Here is a 15,894-nt window from a genome sequence, read left to right as displayed (position 1 = left end):
TCTCTTCTATTGCGCATACGTCCGGGGGCATACATGGCGCCTTCATACGGTGGTAAACGCTCAAGACCCAGCGTTTAAAAGACAACAATACCAAGAACAGTGTAAGGAGACTTGGCACGTGGCTTCGGCCTCGTGCGTGGTCATATTCAAATGTTATGTAGTCTTCTCGAGGGGCCCATGAACAGGAGAAAGGCACTCACTCTGTACTGAAAGTGATATGGATACCTAGGTATGTACCGCTAGCTCATGTGCTGCGCCAAATGCCTGGATCGTCAAAGTTGGGACATTAAACATGATCTCGGGGTTTAACTTCATCTAACCACTATTATCGACATAGTATTTTTTTTGTCTAAATGCTAGGTCTTTGATCATAACCCCCCCCCCCCGCGCCTGAGGGCGTCATGTATGTCTTCGGACGTATACAGAATAGCATGAAAAACCAGGTAACTTCATCTGAAATCATTGAAAAAGCTGACTCCCTCCATCTCATATCGCCTCAGTCCAGCCAAGACGGATCCAAGCCCTGCAGGAAGTCCAGCTCGACATTCACAAAGCTCTTCCACAGATCGACCTCCCGAAGCCACGGCTTCGTCTGCATCGCAAACGTGGCAATCGTGCTCAGGCGGAGCAGCTCCTCCTCAGACTCCGCCATGACGAGTATCGCGTCGCCCCTCGGCACAAAGTGCCCGCTGAGGTCCACCCCATCATGTTCCCGCGCCGCCTCGACAACGACCCCCATCCTGCTCGACGTCAGGTGCATGGCCCTCTTCTCACTTTCCTCAAGGTCTTTCGGCAGGAGCTTAAATTCCCAGCTGCGATCGCGCGAGTCCACGAAGGCCATGACGTGGCGCGTGTCATAGTGCACCATCATTGGGTAGAAGTGCGGCGCAGACCATAGCCGCAGCAGCGAGAACTTGGCCCCCGGGTTCTCCTTTGAGAACGCCTGCGCGCTTTCCAGAAGGTCGGGCCAGTCTTCCATTGAAGGCACGGGTGGGACCGAGAGTGGCTGGTGTCGTTTGTAGCGTACGAAGAAGTCTAGCTTGCCCGGGCGGTGTGGCTCTTCCGCCGCGTAGGCGCGGCCGGGGACGCAATCGGGATGTGGTTGGGTGTTGGACGGCTGGATGATGCCGGCTCGGTACACTGGAGTTGTCAGCTGTGAGCAGGTGGTGCCTTGGGGACGACGGAATAAGGTAAAGGTTGGCTTACAGGTTGCAATGATTGGCCTGACGGCTGTGCTCCAGCTCATCGGGCATATATCTACCATTGACTCTTCGCGACTCTCCAGTTCCTCCAGTTCCTTGAAGAAGCTCTTTGGCCTCCGAGTCTGACTTGTCCTTGACCGCCGATCCGGTATCATCCGTGAGCGCGCGACCGGGTCAAAGATACCCGAGATCTTGAATTGCGAGCCCTGCTCAGAGTCCAAGAAGTCCCTGACAAGCTTGGTTACCTCCAGCTTAGGAAAGAATAACCCCATTGTAACAAAAGCTTGCGTGACATCCTGGGCGAGGTACCGGTGCGGCCAGGGGGAGTGTGGGTTTGGATCGTAATCGTCACACCATGCCTGCAATCCAAGCCTGTCAAGGATGTCAAGGCAGAACCAGGCCCATTCAGTGCCAGCAGTCTTGACTGACGACGCTTTTTGTAGGCCTATGATAATCCTCATCGATTCGACGTACTTGTCTCGAGCACCAGGTTCGAGGTCTCCTAGATGGAAAGATTCTTTGAAACCTGTTTGGAAAGCCCTGGTCAGCTGCGGGGAGCATATGTCAAGATGAATAGAAATAGTCAAGACAAAGAAAACAGGGACCAAAGGCGGCGTGCTGCCCCGTGAGGTGACGTACTGTAAGACCTGTCCCGTTCCATCAGCTCAAGCTGCGAGAGTTTCTGAAGCTCCCGACCGCTCATCTCTAGTTTTTGAGAAAAGAAGTCCAAGCGGTCTAGCAGATCCTCTCTGTCTCTACCATGTTCGCCGAGCTTCCTGTTGATTTCGAAGTATGCATGTCTCCAGATCGGCGGCATGGAGTGTATGAAATGTCGGGCATTGCTGTCTTCCTTCGCTGACATCAAAGCCTTCGTCTTCCCGGCCGTTGCATCAACTCCATCCTCTCCCACGTCATTCGCGTCCAACTCGTCGATGAGGCTGGCACCATACTGTAACATGGTCTGCGTCATTCCAGAGTTCTCCATGACGACCAATGGGTTTATTATTGGCGTGAACAGGCCTTGGTCACGCCCTCCGCCGAAGAGAACTTCATCCTCCGCTACATCAGCATCGTTATACAGAGTGTAAGGCGACGGTGCAGCCCCGTTCTCGACCAGTTCGAGGGGCTTCTCGGTCCACTTTACGCCACACTTATTATTCTGGATTGCGTATTGCGCTGTTGGACCAGTGACGAAATCGTAGATGTTTGGTGCTTCCTCGCCAGGGCGAATCTGACGGACTCGCATGGTGTCCGCATCCTGGGTCAGGTGTTCGAGGACATGTTTCTGGTGGCCGTACAAATCCCGGAACTCCTGCATTCTTCGGGCTCTTCGGAGCATCTGCAAACCATCAGTCTCCGGCAGATCTCCTGAACATCATGAGGGATGCTGACTTACATCTACTAGATGATGAAACAGCACCATCGAGCTCTCGCCAGGAACAAAGTCCCATATGTACAGTTCGTAATGGGCGTCGAAACCGAATCGCCAATCTCGGCCATGGTCCAGTGCCTCTAGCATCTTGCTGTCCACGGCTGACGTGACAATATACTCGTTCTTTGATGCCCGACCAAGACCGGATTTGACTCTGTGAATCCATCGTGCGTTCTCCTCGTTAGGAGCATATAAGATCTGCTTAGTCTTGCCATCCCGGACGAGTATCTGTAGGGTTCCGGCCTGCATGATGCAATAGTCAATGAACCGATTAGTGACCGGATCTCCCCGTTTCATGTGGGCACAAATGAGATTGCGACACTCTTCGATGTGATGTTGTCGCCGATGCCTTCCCTTGGAGCCGACCTGGTCGTGTCTTGACAGAATATCCGCCATGAACAAGGTTTGAAACGGGATGAAGCCCTGCTCGAGGTCAGTGGGTTGCTCACAGAGTGGTTATAAATGAGCATTACCAAGTGAAGTAACTGCCCGGTCAGCGCATTCTGGGTCCAGGACGCCCACTTGGCTGAAGGGAAGAACTGCCACAAGACGAGACTTTGTAGCTCATAGAACTCGTCCCAGTTCCGACAAAGCGAGACAGCGTCTTCAAAGGAGCAGTCTTTTGCCATGACAGAGAATTGCAGCCAACCATCTCGAGCCATGGCAGCTTCGCTTGCGTGGTTCCAAATTGTCTTGCCGCAAACCGTAATCTTCATCCTCTTGTCCTTTGGCCTCTTCTCTTGATTCCCCGGGTCCTCTGCTGCCATGAGTTTCTTCGACGTGCTGGACATCAACATGGCAAAGAGCCCCATCCCGTTCATATCACCATACATCAGATTCCGCCGGAGGACCTCCTCCGTAGACAAGACTTCGACCTCCTCCTCCGGCGGCGGAGGGTCAGGGTTGTCACCGCGTGCAAAGTCGGCGCAAGCGTCTCTGAGCTCCTGCAATTTGGGCTGCTCGACTTTCAGGCACAAATCTCTGAGGTCGGTGTGAGAAATCGAAGGATCCGCAATGAACTCCTCTACGCTCTTGGCTCGCAGAGCGGCTGGAAGCAGCGTGGCGTGCGAAAGAAGCATCCGACAGAGCAGGAGTGCATTGATCTCTGTTATGTCCAACACGAGCTTCTCAATCTCCTCTTCTGGAAGAGGTGCCGTGCGGCCATGCGTCTCGACGGGGTTCTGAATAGTGCCCAAAAGCTGGGGTCCAGACAGCCCAGAGTGGTCCCTCTCCACGCCTTCTCGCAACCGTCTGCGGACTTCTTCTGGGCTCTCGATGTGGCCTTTGCCAACTTCGAGTTGATTGATAGGAGCCGTATAAGCGGTCAGCTGGCTCGCAGGCTTGTGCGCTGGAACAGCAGCCTTCGACGCGGTCAGTTGGCCTGAAGGCTGCGGCACCGAGGTTGTCGCGGCAGCTGGCTTTTTGCCCTTCTTCTTCTTGCCTTTTGACTTTGTTTTCGACTTCTTCACCTTGCTCGGTGTTCCTTCCGCTTCCTCCTCCTCGTCTTCATCCGCGACTGTGGCTTCCATGACCTGCATTTGAGGAGCTGGACCGTCAATCTCCTTGGTCTGTGGCCCATGCTGCTGCTGCTGGTGGTCCTGTTGCACTGCGTCGTCATTCGTTTCTGCGGGCTCGAACCAAAGGAACTGCCGGATGAGGTCGAGATACTTTTCACGATCCTCTGCCAAGATATCTTCGATGGGATCCCAATCCTCGTCGCCGCCTTCTTCCTCGTTCGCAGCCGCCATGCGTTCCCGCCAGACCTCATCGAGATAAGCACTCTGCCGCTGCTCATCTTCCTTGATCTTCAGGCATCTTAGCCTCGACTGCAGGTCCTTTCAGTGTCTCTGGAACATGGCGGCTTCCAACTTGACCTTCTTCTGCTCCTTCTCCCTAGTGGCTTCCTCTTCGGCTTGTGTCGCCTTCACCCACTTGTACCATTGCTCCTTCTCGTACAGCACGGCACTGATCCTCTGTCCAATGCGCTCGAGGGCTCGCAGGGTGCCAGTGTGACGTGCCTGAAGCTTCTCCAGGTAGACCTTATGGCCATAGTCCATCTCCAAGGAGAAGAAGTGCTTGTGGTGCAGCTGACGAGCAGCAATGACCTGCCCGAGCAGAACATACTGATCGAACAGATGTTCCTGTATCTCATGCAGTTCGGCTGGGTCTTTCAAGTTCTTGAAGGACAAATTCGCCGGAGGAATGCTTGAGTTGTTGGTCAGGAAAGCCGGGCCGTCGACGCCCAATTTATCCAGCCGGGCATTGCGACGCTTGTAACCCATGTATAGGCCAAAGCACAGCTTCGCATGGTAAGCACAGAACAAGTTATTGTATGCCGTCGCTTGGGCGAGGCAGCGCTTCGAGTCAGAAAGGCTTAGGGCCTGCGCATCCAGTTAGAGCCCGCATTTCGCGTGTCATTCCAGGTTGGAGGGCTCAGGATCATGGTACGAACCTGGCATTGCGGGTCCCCAATCTCGACTATCATGCCCATGATTGCGAACTCTCGAATATCTTCTTGCTGAGTTCGTTCTAGATTTGGTGATTGAATCTGAAAATACCTGGATTGAATAGTGGTTGATCAGAGGTGGGTTTTAAGGTTTCCAAAGCGCGCCGTGGTCGCGCTGTCTAAGAAAAACGAAGTTGCACCCCCCCCTGGTTAAATGACCCCTATCCATATTTTAATAAAAAAACACTTATATAATAAAAATAAAACCTTTTATTTTTATAAAAACTTTAAAAATAGTTAATTTTTATTCCTTTTTATAATTAAAAGGTTTTTTTATTTAAATATATAATAATTAAGTATAAATATTTATAATTAATCTTTTTTTAAGAGGGTAGTAACCCTAATAGTTTTAAGGAAAGGATTAGAAGAAGCCTGACTTGTATTGTATAAGTAGTGGTGTTTTTTTTGGTTTAACTAATGAACAGGGGTCATTTGACCGGGGGGGGGCGCAACTTCGTTTTTCTCAGACAGCGAGACGCGTCGGGGGCTCGGACCCTTTTCCTTCCAAGGGTTGGCATTCGTGGATCCTTACCTAGGTACTCAAGGTGGTTCGTCCACCCTGGCTGAGGAGCAACATTGCATCCATCATCCGGCAGTTTACCACAACCAACCCGGGCCAGGTTGTCCGCTCGGTTACTAGTCAAGCACAGGAGATCCTTGGCCTCACAAAGGTTCGATTCCGTGCCGGCAAGCAAGCAGGGCCCCGCTCAACACGGCGATCCAAACGCATTGGCCAGGGCACCAGACACCCCAGTTGCCAGTCTCGATGATGCCGGCAAATATCCAAGGAGACATTAGAAATCTCGTATACCTAGGTAGGGCTCGAGGGGAAATTTACAGCCCGCCATTAGCAGATTCCTGTTCCTAGCTGCGTTGCATGATATCACGCACCACATCAGACACGGCCGCATCGGGGACAGTAAGCTCAAGAGAATGGCTATCTATCATTGGGAAGCTGGGGGTATCGTGTGTACAACATGCTATGCGTTAAATCTAATCCGTTCTCCAACATTGATGCGTGACCAGTATGCAAACTGCCCATTCCGCTCCGCTCTTGTCCAAACACTTCCACCACACGCAAATACCCGGCAAAGTCTGTATTCGTGTACCCAAACGCCGTGATGTTTATACATCAGCAACAGCTGTCTAGTCCACCAGGGACACCGCGGGCCCCGTGGTCTCCTCGGACCTGCGCTCCCTCTTCACAGCAATTGCGTGCCTCTTCGTGTGCACCTTCACGTCCTCTGGGTGGAACGGATTGTACACCGTATCGCACAACTTGCATTCCCTCATCCCTGCACTGCTGCCAATCGCAAGGCTCAGGGTCGTCTGGACCCCATCCTTCCGCTTTGGCGCTGTCTTGCGTTTCTTGTGAGAAGAATGCCTCCCGTAGCTGTCGCCGTGGAGGGTGAGGCGCCGCTTCGTCTTGGGGGCCGGGGCCGGGGCAGGCCCGTGTGGCTTGGTTGCCTCGACAGGTGCTTCCTTTGCTTGGCTGTCGGTCTTGGTCGTGGGCGAGGATGAAGGGGTGGCCAGCTGGATGCTTTCATCCGTGCCTGCGGGGGACGGAGAATGGCTCTTCGGAACTGGCGTCTTGTTTGCCGAGTTGTGGTCGCCCTCATGCAGGCCAGGCCCGGTGATGGACGAACTGCCATCCTCTACCGCCTCTCCTGGCTCCAAGACGGTCTTCGCAACAGTGACATGATTCTCCAGGCGCGCAGAACTGCAGGTGGCTGGTATGGCAAGTTCATCTTCAGTCTCAGCCTCTCCCTCTGAATCTCTGGAGATGTGTTGTTCTCCGAAGTGTGTCAACGTCTCGCTCCTCTTCGTCTCGAGCTCGTCTGGGCGTGGCGATGTATTCCGTACGCGCTGTGGGGTGCCGCGACGCAAGGCTTTGGGGGACTTTGGCGGGGTTCGATCTTGGTCGGGATCTTCAGCTGTTGTGGGCGGTTGTCGATCGCCCCGTGGTAAGAACCGCTTGTCGTTGACTCCGGGTTCCTGCGACGCGACACAGTCCACATCCTCGACTCTGCATGGGCAAGCTGTGATGCATTCATGCTTGTTACCGTTGGGCGAACAGCACGTGTGTTTCTTCGATTTTTCGGGCGGCATCTTCTTTGGCAGATCATGAGGTTCTGGAGAAAGCGGCGCGAGGTATTTCGTGACGGATCGCGCAGGTGGTGACTCGACCTGACGGCGCTTCTTGGCTGGCGCCGCCGAGGATGATGTGTGGGTGCCGGGCGGTAATGACCGGTTGAGCTGGCTTGAGGGCTCAGGTGCCTTGTTGCGAGAGCCCTCAGATGCAGTTCTTGTAATTTGGACCAGGCGGCTCCATGCGGATGAGGGCGCTGGCGTTGTTGAGGGGGCCGACAATGGCAACGCGCTCGCCATGGCCGACAAAGCGTGGCAATAAGATGGGTAAATGGAAATAGTGATTACAGGATGTGGTTGAGGATGTGGTTGTCAAGGATGGATGGGATTCAAGACACTAGGAGACAAGGGTAGCTTCATGGAGTTGGCAATGTCGCACCAGAAGATACGGTCGCTGGAAAAGTCGGGGTGGGGGTCGCGTCTGCAGCATTTGGGAGACGCGTCGCACTTTAGCGTGTTGACGCGAAAATACGTGGCAGCCAGCTGATGACATAACCCGCGTCAAGACCGCGTCCGGGGCTGCACGGGCAAGTGATGGGTGCGAGATCGTGGCCAAGGGTATCAACGGCCCGGAAGAGCTGGGCTGTCGGTGTTGCCTGGGGACTTCTCATATTTACTCATTGCCCTCATGTGCCTCCTTTCCGTATTTTTCTTTGCCGTGCTCCGACTGCGCCAGAATCCTTCTTGCTCGACGGCACCTCTTTTGCCTCGGCCTCTTTGTTCACCACCCAAGTATCCACGATCTCTTTGACCTCCTTGATCTTGGAATCCTTCTTTCTTGCCTCTCCAATATGCCACACATATCCCGAATATACCGCGACCTCGGCGATTGCTACGAGCAGAGTGCCTCCCATGGTCAAGAACAGCCGCGCCGGGGTGCTCCACCACCTGGCCACAATCCACAAGGTTGCGGCGCACCCAAATATAGTAACGAGGAAGTTGATAACTAGCATGACCTGCCGGTGGACGTCATTCATAGTCGCATCGTCGTCGCCGAGATCGGCCTTGTCTGCGGGGCGGTTGACTTGGGCGAACTGCTGGGCGAAGCCCGGAGCCGCATCGAGGGGGGACGGCTGGGAGACCATTCGCTGGTATTTCCGTTCTTCTTCCTCGCGTCGAAGGCGGGCCATCAGCGCCTTGTACTCTGGTGTCTGATGAACAAAACATGGAGTGTCAGCAGGGGCATCGATGAGGCTGCGTGCGCAAGACAGGAAAGGTCGTACGGGCTCAGGCTTTGCAGGGGCTGGGGGAACATAGACCCGGGCGCCCCAGAGCAGGTTCTCTAGGGTATAGCTCTGTGCATCGTGGTCCTTCAGCAGCTTCCACAGCTGGACGATCTGGCCGTGCGAGATTGGCTTCCCGATCGCTGGGTTCTGCAGTGATGGCTCCGCCTCAGAAGAAGCTTGCGACTGTTTCTCGACTTGGGCCCCAACCTCCTTGAATTTGCTGATCGCCCCCACAAGGAAGGGCGTCATCGTGAGGAGAACCATGGTGATGCCGTGGTCATGAAGCTCTCACGAGATGGCGCGGGTTGGCCGTGCTAGAAAGAAGCCGGGACACATTTCCAGGCCACAGCCCGAGTCCAAGCTCAAGCTGCAGTTGGCAACGGTTGATCGACCCCGGCACTGCAATTCGCAAGCCAACAAGCGTGCAAGGGTGGGGCCGGCTAGATCCGAGGACCCCTGTCGATAAGCGCATTGACATTTTTGGGGGTGCCTTTTTCCTGGGGCTGGACTTGCAGACTTGGAGAAGCTCGATAGACGATCCTGGGGCGGGAAAAAAAAAGATCGAAGATTCATCATCAGATCTCCAGTGACAGCAACTACACGGCTCCAACAACCCCACCCACGTACACAGCACGACCTCGCTGCGGCTACACCCGCAGCTCACACGATTGCGATCTCACTGAGTGTTTTGAAAATCCCCAATTGGTCTGTCGCGGAGGAAAACAGCGACCGGAAATGCCGATCCAGCTCCGGCCGGGAGCTCCGGTCCTGCGCGCCACGACAAGGCCAACCACTTCATTATCACGACATGCACGATGTGCGCAAGGCATACGGACACAGGAGCTGGACGTGAGGATAAGATGGAACCAACGAGCCCTGTACCACTCTACGGACCCGAGATCCTCGGCCTTTGGCGCAGCTGTCGCCGTGGCCAAGAACGCCGTCAGTAATGCGATTTCGCGAGGGAAGCCCAGCGACATGAGCATCGACCCCCTGAGGGTAGTCGCAAAGGAGATGAAGTTCCTGACCGGGAACATTCGCAATCTTCTTGGGTCAGGGCACCCTTCGCTCGACCGAGTCGCAAAGTACTACACCCAGGCCGAAGGGAAGCATATGCGCCCCTTGATCGTCCTGCTCATGTCGCGAGCCACATACCTATGCCCCAAGGCCCCGACGCCGCCGCCAAACCAGCAAAATGCCTCTCCCATACAATCAATACCCATCAACACCTCCCTATCACCTCTCTCCATACTCCGTGACGTGAACCCATCCACCCCAACCCCGACTCCCGCAGAGACCGACGCCACATCCGAGACAGACATCCTCCCCTCGCAGCGGCGGCTGGCAGAGATCACCGAGCTGATCCACACCGCCTCACTGCTACACGACGACGTAATCGACCACTCCGAGTCGCGCCGCGGCTCCCCGAGCGCAAACCTCGAGTTCGGCAACAAGATGGCCGTCCTGGCGGGCGACTTCCTCCTGGGGCGGGCGTCCGTCGCGCTGGCGCGCCTCCGCAACGCCGAGGTCGTCGAGCTGCTGGCCACCGTCATCGCGAACCTCGTCGAGGGCGAGTTCATGCAGCTCAAGAACACGGCCCAGGACGAGGCCCGCCCCAAGTGGAGCGAGGACACCCTCGGCTACTACCTCAACAAGACCTACCTCAAGACGGCGTCGCTGATCAGCAAGAGCTGCCGCGCCTCGGCGCTGCTGGGCGGGGCGAGCGCCGAGACCGTCGAGGCGGCCTACGCGTACGGCAAGAACCTAGGCCTGGCGTTCCAGCTGGTCGACGACATGCTGGACTACACGCTGTCGGCGGCGGACCTGGGGAAGCCGGCTGGTGCGGATCTCGAGCTCGGTCTTGCGACCGCGCCGCTGCTCTTCGCGTGGAAGACGAGGCCGGAGCTGGGAGAGTTGGTTGGGAGGAAGTTCGCCGGCGAGGGCGATGTCCAGAGGGTGAGTACCTTGATGCTCTGAGGATCAGGCGCACGCGTAGAGATATACTGACACTTGCACCAAGGCACGACAACTTGTCCTCGAGACAGACGGCATAAACCAGACGCGAGCATTGGCGGAGGACTACGCCGAGAAGGCCATCCAGAGCATCAGTGATTTCCCTGACAGCGAGGCCAAGGATGGGCTGGTGGAGATGGCTGTGAAGACGATCAAGAGGCGGAAGTAGATCAAGAACACGAAGCATTGTTAGCGCGCCAAATTCAGCGAGCACCCGAAGTACAAAAACAAGGAAAACTAGAGATGAACAAAAGGCGGGGCTTTGGCCTCTGGTGTACAATGTCGCTGGCTATACCAGCAAGGGAACTCTGTAGACTCCCCTCCGACACGGACTGTACGGGCTCATGGGTTGGCGGTTTTGGGAGAAGCATGAAAGGTGTATATCGGTATGGGTAGACGGGAAGAAACCATGGAGTGTATCATCACGCATCGAGATAGGTGCTTTTTGGCACCCGGGGCATTCATAGACCTGCATATTCCTGCTCAACAACCATCTTGATTACCGACTCCCGCCTTGGGATTGAATCAAACGGACCTTGGAGATGCTTCATTTGCAGACGGCAGTGGACTTTGCCTTTAATCACTGCAGTGGCTACAAGTTTGAGCCGCTGATTGACACCAACACCTACTTCTGCAGTGAAACACCTCTGATGAGCCATCCGTACCACTCAGGAGGCTTCGGCGAAAAGGTGTAAGACGTCAGGCTCGCCAACAAATGCTTTTTCTTCGTCAACCTACTACCTGCTCCACTCAATTTGTCTGGGCCTCGATTTCACGTGGCTACTCGCGTCCAATTTCTGAACAAACAGGCCTCCTTTACCATATATTGATTTTCTCAAATCACCTGGATATCGAGATATTGATCTACTCCTATTATTGCCTCATGTATTTCAACATAGGAATATTTTGAAGATTAAAAATTGCAAAATGATTCCAGCTTTATTATTGGTTTGCTTCTGGGAAACATGTAAAAGTATCCTAGTGTCGACCAGAAATGTCGCCAACCGAGTTGCAATCGCTAATAAATTGACATTGGAGGAGTCAGAACCTCGGTGAGCTCAAGTCCCGTAACGTACCTAGGTACGATTGACAAGCAACTCACCGAGGCATTAGGCCTACATGGCCAAGCTAATCCAACAATTGTGGTAGTGCAGTGTAACGAGAACCATGATGAAAACTCTCAAGCTCCTTGTCTGGAAGACATCCGTGTAATCTCATCCGAACGCTTTATGAAATCTGGACCATTTATAAGATAAGTATCAGGTGACTGAACAACAAAAAAACCACAAATGAGCGGCAGGGGAGTTTGGTTGGCTCGAAACACCAAAGGCGGCAACCAGGTAGATCGCCTGCCAAGCTCCCAGTCTTTCCAAGGTTCGGGCGGATCCCTGCTCTTACAACACGCACGTCTGCCCCAATCGCATTTGAGGTCTTGTCACGCATTGAGCTTTCCCCCAGGTCCCTCTGAACAAACGTGTTCGTCTGTAATCCTGCCCCTCGGCATACAATAGAGTACTGATCCAGACCTCGAAAGCTCCAGCCTGATGTTGCATTGGGCTGTGCTCGGTCGTCGACATGTCGTCTGAAGGGGACGTTTCGCATTTATGACACAAACTCCTGTCGAATTGGAACCGGGAAACGGATGGCCATGGCTTTGTTTTGACATCCTTTGCACTGCCGACATAATAGTCCAATGTTTTCCTCGGGCGTGTTTCAATGTTCCCGTGCGGATACCTAGGTATATAGACAACGTCTCCGGAATGTCTCGCCTCACACCACACACATATCGACAACTACTCAACTTTCCAGCACTCCTGTCTATCCACAGACATGAAGTTATTAGTCTTGCTGTTTTCTGGGCTGGTCTCGGCCCAGATACCTGCATTTGCTCCTCCTGGGCCTGACGATAGTAAGTGCCAGCCTTCTAAGGTTGAGCGTGCCAACGACAACAACACACACGATACTGAATCTTGTTCAAACATGCAGTCCGAGGCCCCTGCCCCGGCTTGAATACCCTAGCCAACCACGGCCTCCTACCACGCAGCGGCAAGAACATCACCCAGGCCGACCTGGTGACCGCAATGCGGCAGGGCATGAACCAGGACGAGAGCCTGTCCGTGCTGCTCTTCCGCGCAGCCGTCCAGACCAACCCGGCCAAGGACAACACGACATTCTCCCTGCCCGACCTCGGGCGCCACAACATCCTGGAACACGACGCCAGCTTGAGGTGGGTAGCCCCCTATATGTATGCCTGGCGCGACAGATATTCGCTGAGTTCGAAAGCAGCCGGCAAGACGCCGCCTTCGGCGACCCGAACCCCTTCAACCAGACGATATTCGACGAGACGCTCGCGCAGTGGACCGAGGACACCATCAGCGTCAACACCTCCGCCAAGGGCCGGGCCGCCCGCATCCGCACCTCGAACGCGACGAACCCCGGGTTCAGCCTCTCCCCGCTCGCCCAGGCCTTCACCACGGGCGAGTCCGTGGCGTACATCATGGTGTTCGGGGACGTGCAGACTGGTGTTGCGCCCAAGGCTGCCGTGCAGTTCTTTTTTGGTGAGTTTCAGTCCAAAAACCACCCCGTGACATCAGCACACGAGGCACGCATGTGCGGTGACAACAATATGTTGATGCGTATGGACAGAGAAGGAACAATTCCCTCCGGATTACGCACCACCGGCGAACGTGGTGACCAGTACAAATCTACTGGACCTTTCGCAGAGACTTGGACAAGCCCTAGTGGTGGAAGGAGTAAATATTACCAAGCTGGGCGGTCCAAGGCGGCGTGACGTTCACGGAGCGTTTTGGTAAAAGTTGATGTGAATGCTTCAAGTGTACCCCTGAATCACTTCATCTGTATGCGTTGTGACTACGAAGTGTGGGACATGTAAATGGATGCAGGTTTATTTGGCGACGGTCTCGAGTGCGTTCTAATTCGAATGACAGGATCTTACATACAAACATGGCGGGTCAGCCAATTGGATAATAACATTTTCAAGCAATAGCAACCGACAGCACAGCTCTTAAATCAAGAAAACACGCTTTTGAAGTTCCATGGACAAATTCACATCACCGATCTAAGATTTGACAACCGCCACCTGACTCCTCACAGCCACATTTTCCTTGCGGCCAGGCTCCGGGAAACCCTCAACATTGACGCCGGGCCTGAAGATGAGGCAGTGAGTCGAGCCGCCAAAATGGAACATGCCAGTCTCGTCGCCCTTCTTGATATGATGGCCCTCCTTGACTGTGATGTCGCAGGTGCTGACCTCGTCCATGCCGATGCCGATAAACGCCATGAGCCCGATCGCGGGGTTGTCGGCCTCGATGAAGATGATTGCCCTGGCCGCCAACGCGGACAGGTAGCCCTGCGCCGACGAGATGCCCTGCTTGATCTGAGCCAGTTCCTCGGTGCTGTTCATATCACCGCCGGAATACAGCGGCTCGCTAAAGTACGTCCCGTCCACGACATACGCCTTCTTGACCGTCCCCGAGACGGGCGCATGCCACCTGTGATACGAGAGGGCCGACAGGAAGGCCTGGTAGACTGTGCCGTTCTTGAACTGTTCCGACAGCGGGTCGTTGGCCAGCATGTCCGCTATGGAGTAGGGCTGGCCCTTGATCCAGAACTTGTCTCGCAGCTTGACGTTACGCTCGACCGCGTAGGGCCGCGACTCGCAGCAATTCGCAATCACGTTGTCGTCGTCGGGGGAGGCCACCGGTCTCGCGCCCTCTCGCAACTTGCGGGTGAAGAAGTCGTCCCAGGAGGTGAAGCCGTATTTGTCCTTGCTTGGGTCGCAGATGTACATGTCTTCGAACTTGTGGTCCGTCTTGAGGGGTGCGTTTGCGACCTGCATGAGGTCCCTTCTGCCGTGTTCTCCAAACCATCCGAGGCGGTGGTCGCCGAGCACGTGGGCCGACTCGGGGGACTAGAGACGACGTCAGCACCAGATATACTCGCCCAACAGTAATACTTAGTAGTGGGAACGCACCTGGAGGAACTTTCCCCACTCATTCAGAACCTTCTTCAGCATCTTGTTCACCTCGACGTCCAAGAAAGCGGCGTGGCCGCTCGGGGTGGCCATGGCGTAGTCGAAAATAGCACACATGGGCACACCCACCATGCCTACGTTCTCTGCGGCATCTGTCCACTCTGGCGCACGCGAAAAGACGTGGTTTAGGACTGCGAGCATGTGGCCATAATCCCTGATTGCCTTGTGGCCTGTGGGGTCCTTGTTGTAGGGCTTCTTCTGGGGGATCTCGTCCCACATCTGGGTGAAGAGCATACGGATGCGCGGGTTCGACTCGATGAAGTTCTTGAACTCTTGCAGCACCGGGATGAGCTCTTTGGGATTCTGGTCGACGTGCTCAACCTGCCGGTTCAGCCACTCCTTGTGGACACGGCTGTCCGCAGGCAGCCAGGCGCCCTTTCTGGAAGCAGTCAGAGGTCTAGTTCACGACGAGGCGGGTAGGGAGAGAGGGGGTCGACCAACTTATGGATCTTATGGTCATCTGGGATTTGATGCTCGTCTCCGTGCTGTAGGACCATGTTGACGGCGGTGGATTGTGCTGTTGAGCCAACGTTGGTGGTCAAGATGGGACAGCTGTGCAACTTTGAAGTTTACAGTGCTTCTTCGTCTAAGATCTCACTTATCCACGAGCTATAGGTGAATAGCAGGACATGTACAAGTCGTAATCACGGGCGCCAAGCTTTCTGGGCTTAAATAGATCGATCCGGAAGGGTGGGCTTGACGGTTCGTCGCACCAGGGACATATGTTCCTGGCCACCGGCGCGCTCTAGGTCGGCTATGCATCAATTAGTGACGGGGACGAGCGCTGAACTCGCCCCGACGTTGCCATGATGTCAGGCACCACGTCATTGTCCCCTGGTCAAAGGCCTGCCCTTGCCAATCAACCAACTCTGAGAGAAATCTCGTAGTTAGCGAAACAGCTAGGTGCAGGCTAGCTTCAATGCAATGCCTAGAATCAGGCCTCAGGCTGTCACGTATCTCCTCAAGTGCTCGCTCCCATCGAAGGGAGGTCACACCGAAGCTGTCCAATGCCAATTACAGTGTTCAGGATCCACCCGATTTCATCTTGGCAAAACGCATGTCAACGGCTAGGCCCGGCTTGGCAGCTTCGGGGGGGAGGGGGTTGCACAGAGTAATCGATTGGTTGCTCTTCAGCTCAGTTAAGCGGCCTGCGAAAAGTCTCCCATTGCCTCCATGTGAGAGATGTCAGGTTTCTGCTGGAGCTGGCTTTGTGTCAAGTCTCTGCTCCAGTCCCAATGAGCCGGGATGAGCTAACAATGACGGATCCACCGGGCCATCCGGTACTCGCACCTACGTACGTCATGGCCAAGTTC

The 15,894-nt window shown here is 54.8% G+C and overlaps 6 protein-coding genes across 6 annotated transcripts; 2 read left to right on the top strand and 4 right to left on the bottom strand.

Moving 5' to 3' along the window:
* Positions 1 to 496: 496 nt before the first annotated feature.
* Positions 497 to 5,125, bottom strand: KVR01_007818 (uncharacterized protein; the record flags this gene model as incomplete). The annotated part of the gene is made up of 7 exons (XM_044790602.1): positions 497 to 1,140; positions 1,207 to 1,728; positions 1,842 to 2,541; positions 2,599 to 3,057; positions 3,108 to 4,455; positions 4,489 to 5,015; positions 5,087 to 5,125. 7 exons carry the CDS (start codon positions 5,123 to 5,125, stop codon positions 497 to 499), a joined length of 4,239 nt encoding a protein of 1,412 aa, XP_044642796.1.
* An 831-nt stretch (positions 5,126 to 5,956) lies between these two features.
* Positions 5,957 to 7,660, bottom strand: KVR01_007934 (uncharacterized protein). Its single transcript, XM_044784926.1, has one exon. The coding sequence runs from the start codon at positions 7,526 to 7,528 to the stop codon at positions 6,287 to 6,289; it is 1,242 nt and encodes a 413-aa protein (XP_044642912.1). The 5' UTR covers positions 7,529 to 7,660; the 3' UTR covers positions 5,957 to 6,286.
* A 212-nt stretch (positions 7,661 to 7,872) lies between these two features.
* Positions 7,873 to 9,034, bottom strand: KVR01_008341 (uncharacterized protein). The gene is made up of 2 exons (XM_044793223.1): positions 8,512 to 9,034; positions 7,873 to 8,439 (listed from the first exon to the last, which is right to left on the bottom strand). Exons 1-2 carry the CDS (start codon positions 8,776 to 8,778, stop codon positions 7,915 to 7,917), a joined length of 792 nt encoding a protein of 263 aa, XP_044643319.1. The 5' UTR covers positions 8,779 to 9,034; the 3' UTR covers positions 7,873 to 7,914.
* Positions 9,035 to 9,492: 458 nt separating this feature from the next.
* Positions 9,493 to 10,696, top strand: KVR01_008040 (trans-hexaprenyltranstransferase; the record flags this gene model as incomplete). Its single annotated transcript, XM_044784498.1, has 2 exons — positions 9,493 to 10,470; positions 10,535 to 10,696. 2 exons carry the CDS (start codon positions 9,493 to 9,495, stop codon positions 10,694 to 10,696), a joined length of 1,140 nt encoding a protein of 379 aa, XP_044643018.1.
* A 110-nt stretch (positions 10,697 to 10,806) lies between these two features.
* Positions 10,807 to 13,340, top strand: KVR01_007765 (uncharacterized protein; the record flags this gene model as incomplete). The annotated part of the gene is made up of 4 exons (XM_044785786.1): positions 10,807 to 10,905; positions 12,687 to 12,754; positions 12,814 to 13,085; positions 13,174 to 13,340. The coding sequence occupies 4 exons, from the start codon at positions 10,807 to 10,809 to the stop codon at positions 13,338 to 13,340; spliced, it is 606 nt and encodes a 201-aa protein (XP_044642743.1).
* Positions 13,341 to 13,388: 48 nt separating this feature from the next.
* On the bottom strand, positions 13,389 to 15,287 carry KVR01_007666 (uncharacterized protein). The gene is made up of 3 exons (XM_044788326.1): positions 15,023 to 15,287; positions 14,522 to 14,960; positions 13,389 to 14,458 (listed from the first exon to the last, which is right to left on the bottom strand). The coding sequence occupies exons 1-3, from the start codon at positions 15,076 to 15,078 to the stop codon at positions 13,607 to 13,609; spliced, it is 1,347 nt and encodes a 448-aa protein (XP_044642644.1). The 5' UTR covers positions 15,079 to 15,287; the 3' UTR covers positions 13,389 to 13,606.
* Positions 15,288 to 15,894: the final 607 nt, after the last annotated feature.

This window comes from Diaporthe batatas, assembly GCF_019321695.1.
Source record: "Diaporthe batatas strain CRI 302-4 chromosome Unknown Contig00009, whole genome shotgun sequence".
In the NCBI taxonomy this organism is placed as follows: Eukaryota; Fungi; Ascomycota; class Sordariomycetes; order Diaporthales; family Diaporthaceae; genus Diaporthe; species Diaporthe batatas.
The sequence above is the reverse complement of the archived record's forward strand: the minus strand, read 5'-3'. Positions and strand labels throughout refer to the sequence as shown.